The sequence below is a fragment of the Miscanthus floridulus genome, chromosome 18, assembly GCF_019320115.1.
Source record: "Miscanthus floridulus cultivar M001 chromosome 18, ASM1932011v1, whole genome shotgun sequence".
NCBI classification, from domain to species: domain Eukaryota; kingdom Viridiplantae; phylum Streptophyta; class Magnoliopsida; order Poales; family Poaceae; genus Miscanthus; species Miscanthus floridulus.
The window spans coordinates 134,831,991-134,858,267 of NC_089597.1; the positions used below are offsets into that span (position 1 = coordinate 134,831,991).

At 45.5% G+C, this 26,277-nt stretch overlaps 1 protein-coding gene across 1 annotated transcript; it reads right to left on the reverse strand.

Moving 5' to 3' along the window:
• Positions 1–22,843: 22,843 nt before the first annotated feature.
• On the reverse strand, positions 22,844–25,245 carry LOC136522361 (NAC domain-containing protein 22-like). Its single transcript, XM_066516190.1, has 2 exons — positions 24,598–25,245; positions 22,844–23,508 (listed from the first exon to the last, which is right to left on the reverse strand). Exons 1-2 carry the CDS (start codon positions 25,234–25,236, stop codon positions 23,044–23,046), a joined length of 1,104 nt encoding a protein of 367 aa, XP_066372287.1. The 5' UTR covers positions 25,237–25,245; the 3' UTR covers positions 22,844–23,043.
• Between the last annotated feature and the right edge of the window lie 1,032 nt (positions 25,246–26,277).

Consider the following 26,277-nt stretch of genomic DNA (forward strand, 5'->3'; position numbering starts at 1 on the left):
GTTTCACGGTGGCTTTCTTTGCCGGCGAGGACTGGTTCTTCGTTTACGGGGCTGGCCTCTTGCTAGGCTTCTTGGTAGGCGGGGGCGGAGGAGGTGTTGGAGACCTCCTTGGAGGTGGTGGCAGCGGCGTTGGAGACCTCCTTGGAGGTGGCGGCTGCAGTGTTGGAGACCTCCTTGGAGATGGTGTGGATGCAGCCTTGCCTTCCAACACAATGTCATCGTACAGAGCACTATGATGATCTGGCGATTGAACAATTGGATTTAGGTTGGGGGAGGATCTGCTACAAAAAAAGGAATGACATATTATTATGAGCAGATTGTTAATTATTTAAGCCAATATAAATTAATGATGTAGTGTTTTCATCCGCACCTATGGTGAGGTAGTTCAGGAGCAGGTGGAGCCGACATCCTAGGAATGATGATGTAGCACTTGCGCCATAGAATGAATGTCTTCTCTGCTTCTCCTAGAGTCTTCTCGTCATCACCTCCAGGAATGTCAAGAGGCAAATCACTAAAACCTTTTTCAGCTTTATCTACCGAGATGGTAGCATATCCTTCTTGGATTATATTCCCATGAATCCTTGGTGTCTTGGTTCGGTCGATAGGATTAACAAGACCGATAGCCACCTTGATTGTGGAATTCCCCTTCGGAATGTGTAGCTCACACGATGTACAAGGTTCAGTGATGTCATCCACAGGGAAGTGCAGTCCTGTGTCCCCTTGTTTTGGTATCTCCGTGGAAGCGCAACTGCTTTTTAACTGAACAGATTGGCTAATGTTGATTCCTGGCTCTAATGCCTGCTTGCTTGCACTCACTTCTATTTACACTTGCCTTCTGATTTCCTCCTGCATTCTCGCTTCAAGGTTTTTTTCCTGCTCCTATGCTTCATGCACCGCTTCCTCCAACCTCTAGAGCCACTGTGCCTCTTCTTCCTTCTTTCTCTGACGGCTTCTGTAGGATGGTCTGTCCTGAGGGAATCCATGCTCCCACGAGACACTTCCTTTGCCTCTAGTTTGGCCACCATGTTCAATAGTCCCGATGGCATATGTCAGCTCATCCTTCTCTCTGGTGGGCCTAAACGCACCACTAGCAGTAGCTCTCTGAGCATAAAACAATCTTTCTACTGCTTCTTGCAGTCTTGCGCCATAAATGCACTTCCTTGTCTCCTGGTCCAGTGTTCCCCCATGAGCGAAAAACCAATTCTTTACACGCTCTCCCCACTCGAGTGATTCTGGTGTGATACCCTTGGCAAGAAGGTCTGCTTCCATTTTGTTCCACTTCTTAATGGCAGTCGGGTAGCCACCTGATCCCAAGTTATGGTGGTATGTCTTCTGTTGGGCATTACGTTGGTTCTTTATCACCCGACTCACACCCTCTTCCGAAGTCTTGTACTGTACAAACTCATCCCAATAGGGCCTCTGCTTTGAGATCGGGTCTGGGATAGTAAAATTTGGTGCTATGTTCTTCTTGACATACGTCGTGTATAGGTGTTTCTTCCAAGTCTGAAACTGGGTGGCCATCTTCTTCATTGCCCAATCCCTAACTCGCTCCTTCAATTCATCACCATCTATTATATCATCATAACCATCTGTTTGGAGCGTGAAATGTACCAAGACATCTTTCCAAATTAACGTCTTGTCACGATCGGAGACAAAACTGATATGAGGAGCATTGGTCTTCTTCTTTCATTTGTGGGTACTGATCAAGAGCCGGTCCCGTACAAGGTAACCACAGTGGTGCACGAATTTCATTTTATTTGGCCCCCCCGGTTCGCCTGTATCCACATTGAACTCCGAGACGATGAAGCGGCCCTCCAATGGCTTTTTGGGACCTCGAACATTTTTACTCTTCGTTGTAGTTGTTGATGTCGATCCTAAGGGCTACAAAACATAAACATTATTTTTAATGTCATGAGCACACATAAGACATATGATAATATATATAGCTAATAATAAAAAATATATACTTGGCCAATATGTTGTTGCTCATTTTGTTCAAGAGCTAAGTACTGACTCCCATCATCTGCATCCTCTTGCACGTTATTTTTAGCACCATCATCGCCGGCAACTTGAGTGCCAGTGTTGATCAAATTCATCATCAACTCCTCCTCATCCATGTTTCTCGGGTCGGCCATCTAGCTTCAAAAAACAAAACCAATATATAGTACGTCAAATCTTTGCTTACATGCGTAAAATCTTCCGCCGTATAAACCCTAAACCCTAAACGAGTAGGTTTTGACGGGTGAAGGTTGGTTTGTATGATAAGAAGAATCAGGAAGTGAGTAGGTTTTGGCGGCGGTCCCGCCTGAAACAAAAGGGGGGCGTCGCTACGCATTAGGTTTTATTAAACGAAAAATAGCGAGCCTCGCCTGAAAGAAAGGGGCCATCGTTGCGCGTCAAGTTTCTGAGAACAATAAACGATGAGCCTTGCCTAAAAGAAAAGGGGGGCGTTGCTACAAACAAAAGTGACAACAAAATCGCACTGCATCCTGACTCATCGAGTAAACAGCTCCAAATAATGCCTTTACTCCCGGTTGGTAACATGCACCGGGAGTAAAGGTTTTTTTGGCGGGCCACGAAACTGCAGCCCACCTTTACTCCCGGGTGGGCTTCCAACCCGGGAGTAAAGGTGGGCTGCAGTTTCGTTTCCCGCGTGTTTTAAGCAAATTTTTTTAATAGAAATGCAATAGTCTTGTTAAATACATAGTAAATTAAATAAAAGGCATAAAATTATTTTGTTAAAAATATGGATTTTATTTTTCTTTATTGCACATAGGAAAAATCTATAACCTAACTTTTTTATTTTTTGTTACAATTATAAAACATAATGTAACTAACATTTATTATTTCGTTAATGCAAAAATGTAGTGTTTAATTAAAATTATTAAAACTATTGGTTTTGGATAGGAAATTTGTTTTCACATCATTTTAACGTTAATATTTTAATTTTTCATCACTCAATATCCTAATTTACCTTTTTGAGAGAGAAATCCCACCAAATCAAACATTGATTTAATTTGAAACATGACATAATACACATCTGAATTCACAATTATTACATAATATCTCAAACACACACTATATTAAATCACTATATCATCAAGTGGGCATAGCAGTGAACTTCTTTACGTATGTCCCTTGGTTATGATCGCGTCGTAACCATAGAGTGTCCTCATCATTTACCAAGATGCTAGGGTCTTTGTTCACTTTGAAGGGCAGAATTCGGTCATCCTTTTTATAATCTTCGGACATGTCCAACTTGTCCTCAATTCCCACGATGACTCTTTTCCCTGAAAGAACTATGTGGCGCTTTGGCTCTTTGGTTGAGTCATTATCGTTTTTCCCTCTTTTTGGTTTGGTAGACATATCATTGACATAGAACACCTGATTCACATCCTTAGCAAGGACGAATGGTTCGTCTTTGTACCCAATATTACTAAGGTCTACTGTTCTCATTCCATACTCATTGTCTACTGTTACCCCGCCTCCGGTCACCTTGACCCATTGGCACTTGAACAATGGGATCTTCAAAGTAGGTGCATATTCTAGTTCCCATATTTCATCTATGCGTCCATAATATGTCTGCTTATTCCCATTCGGGTCTGTGGCATCTATGCGGACACCACTATTTTGGTTGGTACTCCTTTTATCTTGGGCTACTGTGTAGAATATGTTCCCATTTATCTCGTACCCTTTGTATGTGACGATATGCCATGATGGTTGCATAGCCAATAAAAACAGTTGCTCATGGATGCTCTTATCACCTTGACATTTTTTTGCAACCAACTGCCGAAAGTTTCCATGTGCTTACGCGTAATCCAAGCTTTAGTCTTCCCTGGAAACTCGGATCGTAAGAGATCCTTGTGTGTCTCAATATACAAATCTACCAAAGAGGAGTTCTGTAGAACTGTGTAGTGCGCTTTATTGAAATAATCATCATCCGTACCAATATATGTTTTCCTCCCTAGTGTCCCCTTTCCGCTTAGTCTCCCCTCATGTCTCGATTCAGGAACACCAATCGAGTCAAGGTCGGGAATAAAGTCAACACAGAACTCAATGACCTCTTCTGTTCCATAGCCCTTGGCGATGCTTCCTTCTGGGCGAGCACGGTTGTGAACATATTTCTTCAGGACTCCCATGAATCTCTCTAAGGGGAACATGTTGTGTAGGAACACAGGACCGAGAATGAAAATCTCCTTGACTAGGTGAACTAGGAGGTGTGTCATGATATCAAAGATGGAAGGAGGGAACAACAACTCAAAGCTGACGAGACATTGAACCACATCATTCTGTAGTTTAGCTAGATCAGTTGGATCAATTGCCTTCTGAGAAATTGCATTGAGGAATGCACATAGCTTCATGGTGGCTAGACATACATTTGGAGGTAGAATTCCTCTTAATGCAACTGGAAGTAATTGCGTCATGAGAATGTGACAGTCATGTGACTTTAAGTTACAGAATTTCTTCTCTGGCACATTTATAATACCCTTTATATTCGAGGAGAATCCAGATGGTACCTTGATGTTGTTTAAGCATTCAAACATGATTTCCTTCTCCTCTTTGCTTAGAGTGTAGCTGGCAGGACGTAAGTAATGGCGTCCATCATCTGTCTTTTCTGGATGCAGGTTGTCTCTTTCTCTCAAACAACGCAGGTCCTGTCATGCTTCAAATGTGTCCTTAGGCTTTCCATACCCCCATGAAGCCTAGCAGGTTCACACAAAGATTCTTCGTCAGGTGCATCATGTCGATCGAGCTATGGACCTCTAGGACTTGCCAATAGGGTAGGTCCCAAAATATGGACTTCTTCTTCCACATGGGTGCGTGACCATTAGCATCGTTCGGAACAGGTTGGCTGCCATGTCCTTTTCCAAAGACGACTTTCACATCATTGACCATATCGAGTACATCCTCACCAGTTCGGTTGTGAGGCTTGGTCAGGTGGTCTGCCTTTCCTTTAAAATGCTTGCCTTTCTTTCTTACGGGGTGATTTGCAGGAAGAAATCAACGATGGCCAAGATACACGACCTTTCAATATTTTTTCAAGAATACACCTCTAATATCACCGAAGCAGTGTGTGCATGCATTATATCCCTTGTTTGACTATCCTGAAAGATTACTTAGAGCAGGCCAATCATTGATTGTTACGAACAACAATGCTCGTAGATCAAAGTGTTCCTGTTTGTACTCATCCCACACACATACACCTTCTTTATTCCACAAAATGAGAAGTTCATCAATAAGTGGTCTCAGGTACACATCGATGTCATTGCCAAGTTGCTTCAGGCCTTGGATGAGCACAGGCATCATAATGAACTTCTGCTTCATGCATAACCAAGGAGGAATGTTGTAGATACTTAGAGTAACAGGCCAAGTGCTATGACTACTGTTCTACTCTCCAAAAGGATTGATACCATCTGTACTTAAAGCAAACCTTAAGTTCTCTGCCGAGCGGTAACGGACATCAAGGAAGAGCTCCGATTCTACGAGGAAGGGAACACGGTCTTCCACGACCGTTGTCGCTCTCTCTCGTAGAATCAAAGCTCCTCCTTGATGTCCGTTACCGCTCGGCAGAGAACATGCTCGCCGAGCTGAACACGGTCCGCAAGTTCAACTAGTATGGATTTTCTATAATTTTCTAACTATTTTCTAAGTTTTTCATTTCATAAAAAGTTAAAATAAAATGTTTAGTCGCGGAGTCCATAGAAATGACCATATTTTGACCTAGCAACGCATTGTCAATTGTCATTGCGTTGCATTGCACCCCGGACCGGACTCCGGACAATAAAATACTATGGTCGATCGATGCCGTTCTTTGTCGTACAGTCGCACGGCGACGGCCGACGGACCCGTTCAACCACCAAATCTGTCAGGCCCGGCTATTCGGGCGTATCGTCAAAAGAGAACGGATTTGCTTCCTATTGCACGGCCTTGCATTGCATCTGTCATACCAGTCGGAGGCACTAGTCCCTATACTCATTTTTAATACACTATAAATTTCTCATTTTATAAACAAATAAAATTAAGAAACTATAAAATTATCTATATCTCTATACTCATTTTTTAATACACTATAGCTCGAAAACATGTTTTAATAAATAATCATCCGTACTAGTTGACCTTGCTTACGTGATCATCTCGGCGAGCATTTCTCCACCGGACGGCACCGTACTTGGTCAAGGAAGAGCTCCGATTCTACGAGGAAGGGAACACGGTCTTCCACGACCGTTGTCGCTCTTTCTCGTAGAATCAAAGCTCCTCCTTGATGTCCGTTACCGCTCGGCAGAGAACATGCTCGCCGAGCTGAACACGGTCCGCAAGTTCAACTAGTATGGATTTTCTATAATTTTCTAACTATTTTCTAAGTTTTTCATTTCATAAAAAGTTAAAATAAAATGTTTAGTCGCGGAGTCCATAGAAATGACCATATTTTGACCTAGCAACGCATTGTCAATTGTCATTGCGTTGCATTGCACCCCGGACCGGACTCCGGACAATAAAATACTATGGTCGATCGATGCCGTTCTTTGTCGTACAGTCGCACGGCGACGGCCGACGGACCCGTTCAACCACCAAATCTGTCAGGCCCGGCTGTTCGGGCGTATCGTCAAAAGAGAACGGATTTGCTTCCTATTGCACGGCCTTGCATTGCATCTGTCATACCAGTCGGAGGCACTAGTCCCTATACTCATTTTTAATACACTATAAATTTCTCATTTTATAAACAAATAAAATTAAAAAACTCTAAAATTCTCTATATCTCTAAACAATGAAGTGTGCTATGCATGCTACAAATGAACGGTGAATACTAGTTTTTAATAGCTACTTTAACCTTCCTTCATGTAAATATGCAAGCTTGAAGTTTAAAGGTTTCCAGAGCGTTTAACACTACTCTGCTTGCCGTGGCCATGGTCATTGTGTTCTCGTCTTTTACTGCGGCAGGTAAGTAATCCACATGATATTTCCATAAATTAACAGAAGAATGGGAGTGTACACACATAACAATCGATTATCGTTTATATTTATATATATACTACGTTTGGGTACGGTGATTGACAGACTACTGCAACGATATCGGGACATGTGAATAAATAACCATCCGTACTAGTTAAACTTGCTTACGTGATCATCTCGGCGAGCATTTCTCCACCGGACGGCACCGTACTTGGCCACGGAAGAGCTCTGATTCTACGAGGAAGGGAACACGGTCTTCCACGACCGTTGCCGCTCTCCCTCATAGAATCAAAGCTCCTCCTTGACGTCCGTTACCGCTCGGCAGAGAACATGGTCGCCGAGATGAACACGGTCCGCAAGTTCAACTAGCTACTTTAACCTTCTTTCATGTAAATATGCAAGCTTGAAGTGATTTTGAGCCCAAATTGCTGACAAATGAAAAAAACCACAATAAAGAACCATATATATATAGTGAACAAAATGAGATAAGACAATGGTGAAAAATGAGAGTGTGAGATTGGTAACCTTTACAACTGAAGAATCGACGGAGGAATCGAAGAAATCGACGGAGGAATCGAAGAATGGATGGAGAAACAATGGAGGGAGGGAGGAAGCAAGAACACTAGTGCAGTGAGCTTCAAAATGTGCTGAGCTCGGGCTCGGGGAGGAAGGAGACGGCCGGGATATAAAGGGGGGACCTTTAGTCCCGGTTGGTGGCTCCAACCGGGACTAAAGGTAACTTTCCAACCCCGGGCGCAGCCACGGCCCGGGAGTAGACCTTTACTCCCGGTTGGAGCCACCAACCGGGAGTAAAAGTATACCTTTAGTCCCGGTTGGTGGCTCCAACCAGGACTAAAGGTCCCTGCCACCCCTGTCTGGCGCAGTAGCCGTTGGGCAGGGACCTTTAGTCCCGGTTGGAGCCACCAACCGGGACTAAAGGTATCTCTAGTTCCGGGCGTAAAAAATTCCGGGACTAGAGCCTATTTTGGCCGAGGATCAAATGTCTGTTCTCTACTAGTGAATCAAGATTACTGAAAGATTTATATATAAGATTCACTTAAAGGAAAAATTACAATAATCCAAGAATTACTACAATGTCATGTAACTAGTTACTACAGTATCGAAACCGGTTTACCATAAGATAGTTACAATATTTTGAATGTTCCAAGACAGTGATTAGGATGGGAAGTACCACAATTTGACATCAAGCAATTTCGAATAACTAGTTACTATAGTGTCGGCACTTATTTACCATGATATAGTTACGACACTTATTTACCAGAAGAATAGATCAGCGATCTAACAAAGACAAACACATATATAAAGACATAATTTATACAGAAAAAATACAATAAGACAGCCCTGCTTTTCATATGGTATATTGAAAGGTTGAAGGAATACAGGTTCCAAATAGAGCATGACTGAGAAAGAAAAGCAACATTCCAATCATCATGTCAGCAACTTTCATGTGAACATCAAAGAAAGGATCCACCATGGGTCATGGATTGCAGACACCCTGTACCAAACATTGCAATATGCATTGCCGAATCTGATCCTGACCACTCATATTGACCACAGCGAGACCAAAAATATTGCGAGGGTCAATGACACTCCTAATCAAGTAGCTGAAATAAATGTGGGTCTCAACGTTTAGGTAAATCATGGTTCGCCTTTTGCATCTTTTGATTTCAACAAGCTTTACAAGAATTTCGGCCTATGAATATAAGTATTTACTATAGCAGCGAGCCGGCGATCTTTCACTCAACAATTTGGTTAATCTGAGAAAGTTCCCATAAGGAAATATTGTTTCTGGAAGATTGATCTATGTAATTTACGAGAATGAATTTTGATAGTAATTTGGTAAACCAAACACAGTTACCATAAAACGAAATTGGTTACTATAAGATTGGTCTATATGATTTACGAGAATTCTGTACAAATGATATTGAAGTATCATAACATGACTGCTTCAAGACTGCTTCAAATGTCTAAGCAGTAAATCGTGATAATTAGCGTACGGCAGCAGTGCTTATTATCATAAGATTAAGGTATATTGATTTAGTGGATACAATAATTACGATATTTTGTAGTATATACACATAGGAATTTACTAAACAAGGGATCTGACATTCAAGAATTTGGTTTAAAAATAGCACAGCTAACACAACATGGCAGAACCGCATAATCTAATACCTCCCAAGAGTGCTCGTCTTCCATTAGACACTAAGCACCCAAAGGAGAACATCAAATTACTCGATTCCGTCGGGTACACCCCAGGGGAGAACCCGAAAATCCACATTTTTTTCATCAGGATCACAAATGAGATAATAAAGCTTACATCATTCTTAACCATTTCTTACATCACTTTTAATACAATATCAGAGTATAATATTTATTATTATAACAGCAGAATGTAATCATATTATCAGAGTTATGAACAATTTAATGTAACAGCGGAATATAAACATGTGATCAGAATTACAGCAGAAATAATTATATATTCATGACATGATGAAGCATTGATATGTAATCTATGACAACAGATTATAAACTTCCATTTATAAAAATATTTAGTGAGAGTTATAAATAAAAACTATGACCGCAACGTAAAAGAAATCCTCTCTGAGCCCACCAGGAGGAATCCACACACAAAGGTCAGCTTTAGCCTTCACCTGTCACCTGCAACAGGGGGAATAAAACCTTGAGTACTCAATTGTACTTAGCAAGACTTACCCGACAGGAGGATAGAAAAGACTCTAAGGATATGCAAGGCTATCTGGCTTACGAGTTTATTGCATCTGCAGGAAGCTTTACTAAGCGTGCGTCCTTATATTCGATTTTTATTAACAGCCGCATTGGTTCATTAACTAACCATTCTATGTAAGCACCTGTGCTACTTTCAAGCAGGTGGTAAGCAATCAGAATTCTTTTTTCTATCTTTCACCTTTCAGTTCTTACTACAGTGCTAGAGTTAAGACAAGTCGTACCAGAACGCCGGTGATTCGCGAATCAATGCCATCAGCTGGGTATCCCGAATACAAACGCTCCGCTTGTACTCCGGGCACAAGCAGGATGAACCCATCATCCTCCTGTCCTAGGTGTTCAGATCCCCGTCTAAACTAGGACTCCAAGCCTCCGCCCCTGAGTCCCGGACTCAGTGCGGCGCAAGGACCTCCTAACCCAAAAACCACCAAGACAGTTGGTCCGGACAGAGCCGAATCCACGACAAGAGAGCAACAAGTCTTCCAAGCGCCCATACCCAAGTATGTGCTCGGGATAATAAGTCTATGCCTTACCTCGAGTCTTATACAACGACCGGTCCTTAACTGACACAGAAAGTGAAAGCAGTGTAATTAAGCTATGCCCCACGTCCGCGGCGACACAACCTCTTACACTCACCATTACCCAAACCACATCCCTGCCTGGTCACCATTTTCCTTTTCCACCATTTTTATATATTCCAAGTGATAATAATCCAATAATATATTTCCTATCTCTCGCGAGTGACAGCCATCACTCGACTTCTACCGGAGTCCTATAGCATAGCAATCTACACGATCCTGCCATACTAGTAAGACTCATAGGAAAAAGATATATATATATATATATAAGTGAGTTTCATTCAACTCCTTAAAACTTAATGCACAAATATAATTTAAACTGTAGAAAAGTAGGGGTTATGCACCGGGGCTTGCCTGGGTAAAATATAACCAAAAGTTAGTATTTGCATCTTCAGATCATCCACATCATCTGAATAGAAAGCCCATCGCATCATCTCCTGGAGAGAATACCATCACACCATCTGCAGATTCCCACTCATCCTTCACTTGATCTGTTGATCCATCATCGTACCTATATGATATGCAATGCGATGCAATGCAAAGACGTAATTAATCAACTGCAATCGTGACTCGTAAAATACGATTTACGCCTTTCAAGTTAACGAGCTAGTTCTAACGTCGACCGTACTTAGGCTACATACCCATATTGTTGAATAAGACGTTATTTCCCAACAACCATTTTAGTTATATAAACCAAGGTAGTTTCTTTATTCTATTCTATCAATTTAATATTTATTCACAATATGACCTCATTATCTATTTAGCAAACTAATTATTCTGGAGCTAAAAAAGATTACAGTGAGTACCTAATATTGCTAGGAGCCTACTGTAAAAATTTCAGATCCAACCATATTACCAATTTATCGTAACAATTCCTACAAGTTTATATTTTTACAATATTAAGTACCTTAAATTAATTATATAGCTTCCAAGAATATTATCGAACTATATGAATAAAATATACTAATAGGTAGATCATGATTTTAGGAACTCAACAGAACTAGTTTCATAATTTTTGGACAACTACACCAATTTATATTGATTTTACAAATTTATTTATGAAACTAAATTAACAATTGCTTCATAAGACTAAAGGGCCAGCGGCCACTCATTCGGCCCAGCGGTGCGATAAGGGACACGGTGGCCCAGGCGGCAAACGGGCCACCGCCCAGCATGAGCAGGCCAGCCCAGGCGTGGACGAGCGTTGCCCAACGCGCAGCTGGGCGCGAGCGGCCCAGTCAAGGCACGGCAACGGCGTGGCGGCCCAAGTGCGACAGTCAGCGGTAGGCCAGCCTAGCGCGCGGCGTGAGCGGCCCAACCAGCCGGCCCACGCGTGGCCTGCCTAAGCCGGCCTGGCAACTTTTGCAAAAACGACCCTACATTTTTCTCTATTCAACCCTAGATCCAGAGTATTGTTTAAATGAGTCACATATTTCACAATAAGAACCCTATATAAAACTTCTTCTTAGATTCTCACCCATTTGTTCATCCTCCAAAGCAGAGCACGCGATGGGAAACCATCCGCCGACCAAGGGGCGGCTCGCCGGTGACGGTGCAGTCACGTGGCGGCGCGGGGAGTTGCGCAGACACGACAAGAACCGAGCCTAGCCATGGCAAGACCTGAGTCGGCCTCTGGCAGCATGCATGCACGAGCCACGGTGTATGGCACGTCGGCAGCGGTGGCGCCGGCCATGCAGGGATGGCGGGACGGTGCGGCACGGCGACGATGGGATGGCTAGCTCCCAGCGCGGGTTCCTCCGTGACCCCAAGGTGGCCGCGGCATTGCTGGAGGCGGTGCCAGGCATTGGGACCACGCACAGCGGCGGCCGTGGCGTAGAGGAGCGCCGAGGCAAAGTCAATTCCGGTGGAGTGGCCATCGGCGGCGTCGGTGCGGGACAGCGTGGGCTCGGGCGCGCTGCATGAGGGAGGCAGGGCCATGACGGTGTGGCGTAGGCGGTGCTGTAGGACAGTGGGCGTGGCGCAGTTCGGCCGGGCGCTGCGGCTCGGACGTGGTGCATGACAGGGCGGGCACGGATGCGCTGTGCGTACGATGGCGGGGAATCGGATGGAGCAGCATTGGGAGCGAGGTGGAGACACGCACAGATGGAGTGTGCGGCCAGGCGACGTGGGCGTAGACAAGCAGAGGAATGGCGAGGGAGGCGGAGCGGCGTTGTGCGATCGCGGAGTGGAGGGCAAGCAGTGAGCTAGGATCCATCGCGGGAGGACAGCGCAGACTCGAGGAAGGGCGAGCAGGGGCACATAACAAAGGTAGACACGCCAAGCAATGAAGAAAAGGAAAGTAGGTAACCGAGGCAAGGGAACAGAGCGAGCAACGACTCGGCAGTAGCAAGGACGCGAGCGGGACCAATGAGGAAGCAATCGCACATGGGCGGCCAGCAAGGCGCACGCCGGGGCAGTACCAGCGAGGGCAGTGGCCAAGTTTCAGCACAAACATGCACTTGGTCGACGTAGGATAGTAGTGCACGGACGAGACAATTCAGTCTTGGCAGGATGTGAAGACAGGACATGCCATGGCGCTGCGAAACTCGTGGCCATAGAGATCGTGCACGGGCAGCAATGGCATCGGGCGACCAACAGTGTCGCAACGGTGCAAGGACCAGGACACGACGCGAGATGGCAGGAGCACAACGCATAACGAGGCAGTGGCAGCGGCCAGGCTGGCCGAAACGACGTCACGCACGCTTTTAAAAGCGAACCAAAAACAACTTACTAATGCGACGAAGGCGCAAGTACACACCTTGATGTGACAAATCATACAAAACATGAAAATAAGATTTAGAAAATTTTGTTAGAATTCAAACGCCGAAAAACAACATTTTATCTGCTAAGCTTGCACTTCAAACTTTTATCTAAATATGAATTACCCGCTATATTTTATTTGGTTTATAACAATTGTTTTTCACACTTAATCCCATAGAACCAACCATTCGCCATTTACTTGCTAGAATCATTATCGAACATTCCTAAATATCTTTACGCACTGAGTAATTCAACTTGGCGTTGATTCGAGTCCACAAAACCGAGTCACACATGATTCCCTTATCACTTCAAGTATGTTTTAAATCAAAATCCGAGAGACTTGATTCGGAAATTTTTCTTAGGCCTAAATCGCGGTGCTAAACGAGCTCGAAACACCAGGGGTGTTACAACCAACCCCCCTTAAAAAGAATCTCGTCCTAAGATTCGAAGCAAGAACCAAAAGAGGGGGAAACGCGATGACATTTCATAGATCAGGGATTACACGAAAGATTACACGACTTCAAATACTAAACCACACGGAAATCTAGGGATACATGGTTAAGAGTAACTTGGTACAACCGAGACTTAATCCAGAAGTCGAGATAGACGAGGGCAATAGAGAAACAACAAGATAATGATTATCTAAAACATGGTGTAGCACCAACAGATCCAGAAACAGGACTCTCAGAACTCAAACATCATGAACCCTTAGACCAACTAACCAAGGGAACTTGAACTTCTTCAAAAACCAGATCCTTTCTTCTCCTCAGATTACACCATCACCTCAGACTGACGAACCTAGCTTCACAATGTCGACTGGATTTCATAGCTCTGCTCCGAATGCGAGGGGAATGGGGATGAAGAAGAAGAGCAAGGACCAAGGGTATCGTATAGTGGTGAACGGAGGGGGGCGCAACACATCAGAAGTGGAGACGACGTGGATGAGATACACAAATGGGTCATGCTGTGGGGATCAACATAGCCATGGTGCGCTCCCTGCACAAGTGAACGGATGGGAAATAAAGGAGAGGAGATAAGAGAGTGCGCTCGATGAGGGAGGCGTGCGGGCGGTCGTGTCCCCAAAAGAAGAAAGAAGGGAGGGAGAAAAGGGGGTCCAGTATGAGGACGAGGGCGTGAGAGTCGAGAGCCAATCGGATGCTAGGAAAAAGAAAAAAGCACAGTGCACAAGGACAACAAGTGCAGCATGATGCTACTGCCACACGAGAATGGGGAGCTAAAGGGCCTGACACAGACGATGTTCGCAAGGCACGCAACGAATAACCCGGCATGCATAGCGCGGTCAAATAAACATGAGGCTTGGGACATGGCGTCCACTCGGCTTTTAGAATCACTCTCGACTACCCACAACTAACTTTTCTTACTACTCTTCTTTTCTTCCCTTCCTTGCCCACAATACGCACCAACCTTCATATGAATTGAGATCACACCATACATGCTTCCTCCAAAACCACCTCCTCTTATTTACTTTGAGTGAACACTATTTCATCAACCCGTTGTGGATTTTCCGTTTGAACACCTGAACATTTCTAAGGAAATTATTTGTAGCAAAAGCGGTACGACGATGTAACTTGGTAAAGGTACTTGGTCGACAACCTCGATACCAGTGCGTGCCGAGCAGCATCACATGTGGTAGCTGTTCCACAGAGAGCCCTCATTTTTTTGTCGCGGCACCATAAGCTTTTAACCAGGCAACTATTACCAACTTACACGCCATGAAGGCGATGGGGTCATAGACCACAGAATAAAAGGAGTATTGCAAGAGATGATTCAAACAACAAGGGTTCCCTTTACAACAAGGGACAAGGAATTCAAATCCAATGGTAGATTTGATTTAAAGAGATTCAAGTGTTCTGCTGGGACATCCATAATTAGTCGATACAGTGTCCTATGTTCTCCAATCACAACTGGTTTGCTGATATCTGAATGGCAACTTCCCTTGTAATCCACCTAACATCACCCTTGAAAACTTTAAGCACGTCTAAAGAAACTTAGGGTAGATGAACGCAATGAACATAGCAAAATAAATAAAATGCACATTCTAATGGTCTTATACGGGTACATCATACATGCATTAAGGCTCCGATTCACGACATAACATTTACCTTTTGTCGGATGATCTCAATAACTATGGATGACAACAACGGCAAGAGTATAATACTGGAGAACAGCGACAACAAGCACTACTACTATGGGTACAACATCCCAAGGCGACTAATCTACTCCTGACCACGCATCTTCATTCCTAGGCTCGACGGATTCTTCTACCGCCCTAGCTATGGATCTGCATCTTCTCGGGGCAATGGTTAAGTGAGAGGATTCAAGGGCTCTACTTCCGACACTTCTGAAGCTGGAGGTGCTGGCGGTACTGCAACACTGGTTCTCCTTCTTTCTGGTGGGTGGACAGGGATCCCTTCTAAGATCGGGGCATCCTACCATTCCGCAACCAGCGTCCTCCGCTTGGCCTTGGTGATAAGATAGGCCTCACGCAGCTGATGGACATGCCGATCTTCAGCCTCCTTTAGGGCTTCCGACATGGCAGTCTCCTGGCTCTCAGCAGCTGTAGCACTCACATGCGCTTCAGCGAGCTACACCTGGAGCATCCAGGTGAAGATCTTGGCTTCCTCGACCCGCCGGAGGCAGATCTTCAGTTCCAAGGCTTGCCGGTCATACTGCTCATCCAGAGCAAGTAGGTACGTGGTCAAGTGCACCACAGTAGGACTATCTTCTTGCGTATCCCACCCTTGCAAAGCCTCCATGTGAGCCCTCCATGCCCACCGATTCTTGTCCAAAGGTGGAAAGAACCTCATGGGGGTACGGGCAATGGGCTCTTCATAGATCTGGCAAAGGTACCGTAGGGCTTTTCGGGCCACAACCTGGTAGGTGTCGATGAAGCTAAACCCAATTGCGGTCATACTCTAGGCTTCAGTGAGGTCGGGGAACTCCTCACTATTCCCGATGTAGATGGTAACCTCACACCGCTCGGTGCCATGCTCCTCATACTCATGGCCCTCAAACTCAGGACGATCTTTGACTCTGAGCTTTTGCAGGGTGGCATGTAGGATTCTAGGAAAACCCTCAACATTCTGGCAGTAACTACTAACTCAGGCTCCTACCATTCCTGGCGGTGGTTGTGAGGAAGGACTTAGCGAAAAGCTTGCTCAAAGGAAAAGCTGGACTAGCTAAAGTGCACCGAGTGGTGATACCAATGGCTAAGCTAGGCTCTACTTATAAAGGCAGAGCGTTCTGACGCGGTCCACCGGGGTTCCTACGTGGGGTCACTACGAATGAATCGACCAAATTTCACGCGTTCGAGGCGAGCGACGTGCGATGCCATTACTGACTAGTACGACTGTAGGACAAGGGTCCGACAAGAGCATAGAAAAGGGATACAGGGAGACATGGGTCACGATAGGCGTGAACCACGGGCGAACGCGGAACATGAAGCCACAGTGCATACCTAACTCTGGAACAGGAATGAGTTAGTCGTGCACAATACGACACGCGTGACACCTATGGATGGCATATCTACAAGTAATACGAGTACTACAATGCACAAGCAGGATATGCATGAATGCACATCCTATATATCCTTCCACTGTTGCCAACATATAGGGCAACCGTTCTTATATTTTTGGCATATTATTCTCTCCCTGTAGCTAGTCGATACTATCGTACTATGCTCGAGTCAGTGTACCTGTAGAAAAATTAATTAAGCCTACCTAAGTCAGTAGAGTGCCATCTATCCTGGATACATAACCATAGTAATAGGACTACTTATAACTTCGTACTTGAATGCCCTAACTTTTTGTAAAAATAGGTTATCAAATTTTAGTTTAGAAAATGTTTTCAAAGCTTTATTTTCTCATTTATGCTCTGATACCACCCGTGGCAGAACCGCCTAATCTAATGCCTCCCAAGAGTGCCCATCTTCCATTAGACACTAAGCACCCAAAGGAGAACATTAAATTACTCGGTTCCGTCGGGCACACCCTAGAGGAGAACCCAAAAATCCATATTTTTCCATCATGATCATAAATGAGAGAATAAAGTTTACATCATTCTTAACCATTTCTTACATCACTTTTAATACGATATCAGAGTATAATATTTATTATTATAACAGCGGAATGTAATCATATTATCAGAGTTATGAACAATTTAATGTAACAGCGGAATATAAACATGTGATCAGAATTACAACAGAAATAATTATCTATTCATGACATGATGAAGCATTGATATGTAAACTATGACAACAGATTATAAACTTCCATTTATAAAAATATTTAGTGAGAGTTATAAATAAAAACTATGATCACATCATATAGAAAATCCTTTCTGAGCCCGCCAGGAGGAATCCACACACAAAGGTCACCTTTAGCCTCCACCAGTCACCTGCAATAGGGGGAATAAACCCTGAGTACTCAATTGTACTCAGCAAGACTTACCCAACAAGAGGAAAGAAAAGACTCTAAGGATATGCAAGGATATCTGACTTGTGGGTTTATTGCATCTGCAGGAAGCTTTACTAAGCGTGCGTTCTTATATTCGATTTTTATTAACAGCCGCATTGGTTCATTAACTAACCATTCTATGTAAGCACATGTACTACTTTCAAGCAGGTGGTAAGCAATCAGAATTCCTTTTTCCATCTTTCACCTTTCAGTTCTTACTACGGTGCTAGAGTTAAGACAAGTCGTACCGGAATGCCGGCGATTCGCAAATCAATGCTCCCAGCTGGGTACCTCGAAAACACACACACCGCTTGTACCCCAGGCACAAGCAGGACCAACCCATCACCCTCCTATCCTGGTTGTTCAGGTCCCTATCCAAACTAGGACTCCAAGCCCCCGCCCCTGAGTCCCGGACTCAGTGTGGCGCAAGGACCTCATAACCTAAAAACCACCAAGACAGTCGGTCTGGAAAGAGCTAGATCCAAGACAAGAGAGCAGCAAGTCTTTCAAGCGCCCATACCAAAGTATGTGCTCGGGATAATAAGTTTGTGCCTTACCTCGAGTCTTATGCAATGGCCGGTCCTTAACCGACACAGACAGTGAAAGCAGTGTAATCAAGCTATGCCCCACGTCCGCAGCGACACAACCTCTTACACCGACCAATACCCAAACCACATCCCTACCCGTTCACCATTTTCCTTTTCCACCATTTTTATATATTCTAAGTGATAATAATCCAATAATATATTTCCTATCTCTCGTGAGTAATAGCCATCACTCGACTTCTACCGGAGTCCTGTAGCATAGCAATCTACACGACCCACTTGAATGAAACCCACTATATATATATATATATATATATATATATATGCAAGTGGGTTTCATTCAACTCCTTAAATCTTAATGCACAAATATAATTTAAACTATAGAAAAGTAGTGGTTATGCACCGGGGCTTACCTGGGTAAAATATAACCAAAAGTTTATATTTGCATCTTCAGATCATCCACATCATCTAAATAGAAAGCCCATCGCATCATCTCCTGGAGAGAATACCATCACACCATCTACGGATTCTCACTCATCCTTCACTTGATCCGTTGATCCATCATCGTACCTATATGATATGCAATGCGATGCGATGCAAAGACGTAATTAATCGACTGCAATTGTGACTCGTAAAATATGATTTACGCCTTTCAAGTTAATGAGCTAGTTCTAACGACGACCGTACTTAGACTACATACCCATATTGTTGAATAAGGCATGATTTCCCAACAACCATTTTAGTTATATAAACCAAGGTTGTTTCTTTATTCTATTCTATCAATTTAATCTTTATTCGCATTAGGACCTCATTATCTATTTAGCAAACTAATTATTATAGAGCTACAAAAAATTACAGTGAGTACCTAATATTGCTAGGAGCCTACTGTAAAAATTTTAGATCCAACCATATTACCAATTTATCACAACAATTCCTACAAGTTTATATTTTTACAATATTAAGTACCTTAAATTAATTATATAGCTTCTAAGAATATTATCGAACTATGTGAACAAAATATACTAATAGATAGATCATGATTTTAGGAACTCAACATAACTGGTTTCATAATTTTTGGACAACTACAACAATTTATATTGATTTTACAAGTTTATTTACGAAACTAAATTAGCAATTGCTTCATAAGACTAAAGGGCCAGCGGCCACTCATTTGGCCCAGCAGCGCGATAAGGGACGCGGCGGCCCAGGCGGAAGTGACACCCGACCAGCCCAGACGCAAGCAGACCAAGGCCGACAGCGTGATACGACCCCAGACGCGCGCGTGGCCCAGGCGGCAAACGGACCGCCGCCCAGCGCGAGCAGGCCAGCCCAGGCGCGGACGAGCGTGGCCCAACGCGTGGCGGGGCGCGAGCAACGCAGTCAAGGCGCGGCGGCCCAAGTGCGACAGTCAGCGGTAGGCCGGCCTAGCGCGCGGCGCGAGCGGCCCAACCAGCCGGCCCACACACGGCCTGCCCAAACCGGCCTGGCGACTTTTGCAAAAATGACCCTACACTTTTCTCTATTCAACCCTAGATCTAGAGTACTGTTTAAATGAGTCACGTATTTCGCAATAAGAACCCTGTATAAAACTTCTTCTTGGATTCTCACCCATTTCTTCATCCTCTAAAGCAGAGCACGCGATGGGAAACCATCCATCGGCCAAGGGGCAGCTCACCGGTGGCGGTGCAGTGGCAGGGCGGCGCGGGGAGTTGCGCGGACATGACAGCAACTGGGCTTGGCCATGGCAAGACCTGAGTCAGCCCCCGATAGCATGCCTACGAGAGCCACGGTGTCGGGCACGTCGGCAGCGGCAGCACCGGTCAGGCGGGGACGACGGGATGGTGCGGCATGGCGACGATGGGATGGCCGGCTCCCAGCGCGGGTTCCTCCATGATCCCAAGGTGGCCGCGGCATGGGCGAAGGCGGTGCCAGGCATCGGGACCACGCACAGCGGTGGCCGTGGCATAGAGGAGCACCGAGGCGAAGTCGATTCCGGCGGAGTGGCCATCGGTAGCGTCGACACGGGACAGCACGGGCTCGGGCGCGCTACGCGAGGGAGGTAGGGCGACAGCGGCGCGACCTAGGCGGTGATGCAGGGCAGCGGGCATGGCGCAGTTCGGCCGGGCGCTGTGGCTCGGACATGGTGTAGGGCAGCATGGGCACGGGTGCGCTACGCGTACGGTGGCGGGGAATCAGATAGAGCAGCGCTGGGAGTGAGGTGGAGATGCGCGTAGATGGAGTGCGCGGCCAGGCTACGCGGGCGTGGACAAGCAGAGGAAGGGCGAGGGAGGCAGAGCGGCGTCGTGCGGTCGCAGAGTGGAGGGCAAGCAGTGCGCTGGGATCCAGCGCGGGAGGACGGCACAGACCTGAGGAAGGGCAAGCAGGGGCAGATAACAAAGGCAGACACGCCAAGCAACGAAGACAAGGAAAGCAGGCAACCGAGGCAAGGGAACAGAGCAAGTAGAGACTCGGCGGTAGCAAGGACACGAGCGGGGCCGACGAGGAAGCAAGCGCACATGGGCGGCCGACAAGGCGCATGTTGGGGCAGTACCAGCTAGGGCAGTGGCCAAGTGCCAGCACAGACATGCACTTGGCCGACGCAGGATAGCAGTGCATGGATGAGATGATTTAGTCTTGGCGGGACATGAAGACAGGACAGACCACAACACTGCGAAACACATGGCCAGGGAGATCATGCACGCGCAGCAATGGCATCGAGTGGCCGACAGTGTGAAAGGTCCTAATGGCTAGAGGGGGGTGAATAGCCTAATAAAAATTTCTACAACAACACTTAGCAAACCAGTTAGACAATTATGAGGCGAAACAAGTGTTGCGCTAGCCTACTAAAATTGCAAGCCACCTACCACAATTCTAGTTGATATAGTTTCTATCCACACAATAGTTATGTCACTACACTAAGTTAGTGTGCTCTCAAAGTCTAACTAAAGAGCCACACAAACCAAACTAACAAGCTCTCACAACTAGCTACACTAAAGAGCTTAACAACTAGTTTGCGGTAATGTAAATAGAGTGAGCAAGAACCGGATGTGCCGGTCCTTCAGAGACCAGCATCCGGTCACTTACAATGACCACATTCACCTGAGTTTAGGGCGCCGGTGGCACCGTCGGACTATCTACACTCTACGGGCGGACACTTCGTCGATGAAGTTCCTAACCCTTGCTCAAATGTGCCAACCACCAAGTGTATCACCTTGTGCACATGTGTTATCATATTTTCACAAATATTTTTCAAGGATGTTAGCATTCCACTAGATCCTAAATGCATATGTAATGAGTTAGAGCATCTAATGGCACTTTGATAACCGCATTTCGATACGAGTTTCACCCCTCTTAATAGTACGGCTATCGAACCTAAATGTGATCACACTCTCTAAGTGTCTTGATCACCAAAACAAAATAGCTCCTACCATTTATACCTTTACCTTGAGCCTTTTGTTTTTCTCTTTCTTCTTTTCAAGTCCAAGCACTAGATCATCACCATGGCATCACCATCATCATGTCATGATCTTCATTTGCTTCACCACTTGGAATGTGCTATCTATCTCATGATCACTTGATAAACTAGGTTAGCACTTAGGGTTTCATCAATTCACCAAAACCAAACTAGAGCTTTCACAGTGTCGCTGCGGTGCAAGGACCAGGACGCGACGCTAGACGGCAGGAGCACAACGCAGAACGAGGCAGTGGCAACGGCCGGGTTGGCCGGAACGACGTCGCGCACGCTTTTAAAAGCGAACCGAAAGCAACTTACTAATGCGACGAAGGCGCAAGTACACACCTTGATGCGACAAATCGCACCAAACACGAAACTAAGATTTAGAAAATTTTGTTAGAATTCAAACGCCAAAAAATAACATTTTATCTACTAAGCTTGCACTTTAAACTTTTATCTAAATATGAATTACCCGCTATATTTTATTTGGTTTATAACAATTGTTTTTCACACTTAATCCCATAGAACCAACCATTCGCCATCTAGTTGCTAGAATCGTTATCGGACATTCCTAAATATCTTTACGCACTAAGTAATTCAACTTGGTGTTGATTCGAGTCCACAAAACCGGGTCACACATGATTCCCTTATCACTTCAAGTATGTTTTAAATCAAAATCCGAGAGACTCGTTTCGAAAAATTTTCTTAGGCCTAAATCACAGTGCTAAACGAGCTCGTAACACCAGGGGTGTTACACACAAACCTAAAATCGATAGGATCTACAAACCTACGCACTCTGGCTAATGTGGCCAATAGATCTGCAACAACAAATAATATTTCAACCTACGGGAGTCACAAAAAGCTACAAAAATCCAGATGACTAATCAAACAAATGGAATTTACTCAATGACTGATGAACAATTAATCAAGAAAGGAACCTACAGGAGTCACGACCACCACCGGGAGGGGGAAGGGGCGCTGTGGCCATTGGCTGCCGCCGCCGGGTGTTGTGGAAGGCGCCGCTGCCGGGGAGCCAAGGGAGGTGCCGCTGTTGGGGGAGTGAGGCACCGTCGCCGGAGGAAGGAGGAGGATGTTGCCGGAGGGTCGACAGGGAAGCCACCACGCGCCACCGTCCGCTGCCTCCCCGATGGATCCGTGGGATCCGTCGGCAAGGGAGTAGAGGAAGGCCGCCGACGGTGAATGAAACAAGCGCGGGAGAGGGAGAGGGCGGCAGGGGCGGGGGACGAGGCACGGGGAGGGCGGCGTCGGTGGCAGGGCGGTGAATGAGGAATCTTTAACGAGGATCAATGCGCTGGGGACACAAAACATGGTCGGACCGGTCCGGCCTGACACAGCGACCCAGCTATAAAATAGGTTATTTTGTAGCTAGCCACAGAGAAACACACACATATATATATATATACACACACACTATACTATACTATATAGCTAGGTCTCTGTAACAATGACTATATATAGCTATTTGATTGAGAATTCAAGATATATATATGGATTAGTTAAAAGTTGAGGACGCTGGCGTAGTAGGGCGACCAGCTCTCCATCCATGGGCTCCGCAGCTGCGTCAGGAAAGGGTCCTGCATCCACTCCTGCTGCGCCGGCTGCTGCTTCGCCATCTCCAGCTGCGGCAGGCTCAGCGTCGCCGGCCTCATCAGCGACGCCGCCGGCAGCAGCGGCTCGGCCACCTCCTCTTTCTTCATGCTCATCACAGGTGGTGGCGAGACGCCGACGGGCATCATCATGATCTCCCCTCCCTGCTGCTTCTGGGGATGTGCCACCACCGCCGCCGCAGCCGCCGTCTCCTGGTCCGACGACGACATGGAGTCGGCGGGCGAGCCGGTGTTGTGGGACGCGGACGCGGACGGCGTGGCGGTGGCGCGCGCCAGCTCCTCCATGGCCACCCGCTGCTCCAGCTCCTTGAGTGACACAGCCTTCCGGTAGATCTTGCACAGCACGATGTCCTCCTGCACGCGTTACATAAAAAATGATGATTAGGACTTGCACTATACTAGCAGCTAGCTAGCTTATGGACTGAAATATCTATAAAAACGTTGCTTTCGTGCTGCACCTGACAAAGTAAATATCTGTAGCTAGCTAGCTAGGTGTCCTACTTTTCAAAGCACGCGCGTGACTACTGACTACTACTACCTCGGAGTCAAAGTCAACCATTTCACACACTCCACATATATATATATATATATATATATATATATATATATATATATATATATAGAGAGAGAGAGAGAGAGAGACACTATGCACACTAAGGCCCTATTTGGTTGAGCTGTGGCCGTGGGAAAAAGCTCCAGCTGCTGTGGCCTGTGAGCTGTAGAAAAGCTGAAAGCTGTTTGGTTAAACAAGTATAAAATATACCTTTTATCTTTATCTCTTTTGAAACAACTATGGAAAAGCTTTTTATTCCACCAATTTCAAAAAGCAGAAAGCCAAAAGCCAAAAGCAGGGTCAAACCAGCTTTCAAAAATGAACTACGGAAAAGCAGCTGCTTCTGAAAAAACACCCTCCAAAAGCAGCCCCTTTGGTTGGGCTTTTGGCTTTTGGGGCCAAAAGCCAAAGCCAAAAGCCCAACCAAACAGGGCCTAATTGACCTGACCTAAATACATCTAGAATTACTTCTATTGTAGAAGAATGAATTAACGGAAATGCAAACTAAACTAACTAAAGGTCCTTTTTGGATTATTAGTTGCGTGCTGATAGTTAACAACTAAACTTAACCGTTGAAGATCCAAGTAGGGCTGTTAATACAGACCTCAAACTAGCTACTAGCAGGTGGAGATGCTAACAATTATTAGTTCCTCAATTGGTAGAGAGGTGCTAATAGATATTAACAGTTCTTCTATACCTCCAACCACCTATTATCAGTTGGATTAGTTTTTTTTTGGTAATTATTTGTTGGATTACTTAGTAGATTTAGCTATTAGCTAGCTAACTATTAGCACCAGTGCGTATGCTAATAAAGATGGATTAATAACGCCATGCATGCATGTGCTAGATACTACTAGCTAGGTACGATGTAGGATGATGTATATGTATACCTTTGGAGACTTGTTCGTGGAGGAGGCCGCCGATGAGTCGCCGGCGGCATTGCAGCAGGTGGCGTCGGGGAGGCGGTACTCGTTCATGACCCAGTCGGTCTTGGTGCCACGTGGCGCGCGGCCCTCGTAGTAGACGAGCGTCTTCTTGAGCCCGATGAGGCGCTTGGGGTCGGCGGCGCACCGCACGGCGCGGTCCGACCCCGTGGCCTTCCAGAACCCGCGCTCCGTGGTGCGGCTAGGCCGGCCACCGCCGCCGGAGCCGCCGGACTGGTGCTGCTTGGCCGCCCGGCTGCCGCCGCCGTCACGGGGCACGAAGAAGTACCACTCGCGCTCGCCGATGTGCGCCAGGCCCGGGAGTTCCCAGGGGTCGTGCCGGTACAGGTGCACCGTGGGGATGATGTCGAACTTGAGCTTACGCCCGTGCGCTACCTGCTTTAGGTAGAACTCCAGCAGCTCCTCCTCCGTCGGGTGGAACCGGAACCCCGGCAGCTCCAGCTCCGCCGCCCCCGCGCCGCCGGATGACGGTGGTGATGCGCCACGCCGCGGCTGCTCCGCCATGGATTGCCTTTGTTGGTTGCTCTGGCTGCTGCTTGATGGATCGATGATGAAGATGAGCTGCTGATCGAGAGCCGGATGCATGAGAGGAAAGAGCTGGGTTCCCTCTTCATATATAGGCCGGCGGCGCGCGTAGCTGGGGAGGAGACATGACACGATGGCGTCATGGAGAGAGTGAGATGGGAGGAAAGTGTGTGGGTGGGTGATGCGCTCTCGTCTCTTTCCCAGCGAGTCTTCTCCTGCGTCATACTAGCTGACTTTTATTATTACTGCCCTAATGCCAAAGGTAGTGTCGTCCCTGTGTGTGGAAATTAAGACTTGCTTTGCTTGGAATTCTTCATTTATTGCTGGCTTAGTGCTCATTACTTGCTTGGGGAGCTGATTAATTAGCTTTGTGGTACTGTCAGTATCTAATATAATGACAATATTATAATATGGGAAAGACTGATTAATTTATTTATATATGCTGTAACCAATCGACCAGGATGTGGACCAGTACTATATATCAGTACTGGTTTCAGAGTTGTGTTGGCCATGCACGATGAATCATTTAATCTCTCCAGCAAAAGGAAAATATAACGATCCGTGATGGAGTATTTGCTACTTCTCTATCCCGGAATAAATAGATTTTTTGTGTTGTCTTAAGCCAAACTTTTAAAAATTTGACTGAATTTCTAAAAAAACCCGTCAAGATTTATGATGTGCTCATTTTATGTCACAGATGCTGTTACTCTTTCCTATAAAGTTAATCAAACTTAAGATAGTTTGACTTGCACGGATTATAGGAATTGATTTATTTGGAGACGGAGGAAGTATTTATTAATTTAGCAAACAGAAAATAGTTTTTTCTAGAATTTTTTGTGTATTAAACACGGATGCTCAAAGTTGCTATAATAAATAATTGATCATGTCATATTTTAGTTTATTTAAAAGAAAATGTCAAGTCTGGAGAGCACACTGTGTGGTGTATCAACAGAAAATTTAATTCTTCCATTCTGAAAAAACAGTCGTATGATATTTAATTCGTTCAAAATAAGTACAACTGATTGGTGCTACCAACACACAACTGGTGAACTGGAGTGGTGCACATGTAAAAAAAAGAGAAGAAGATGGGACCTCCGATCC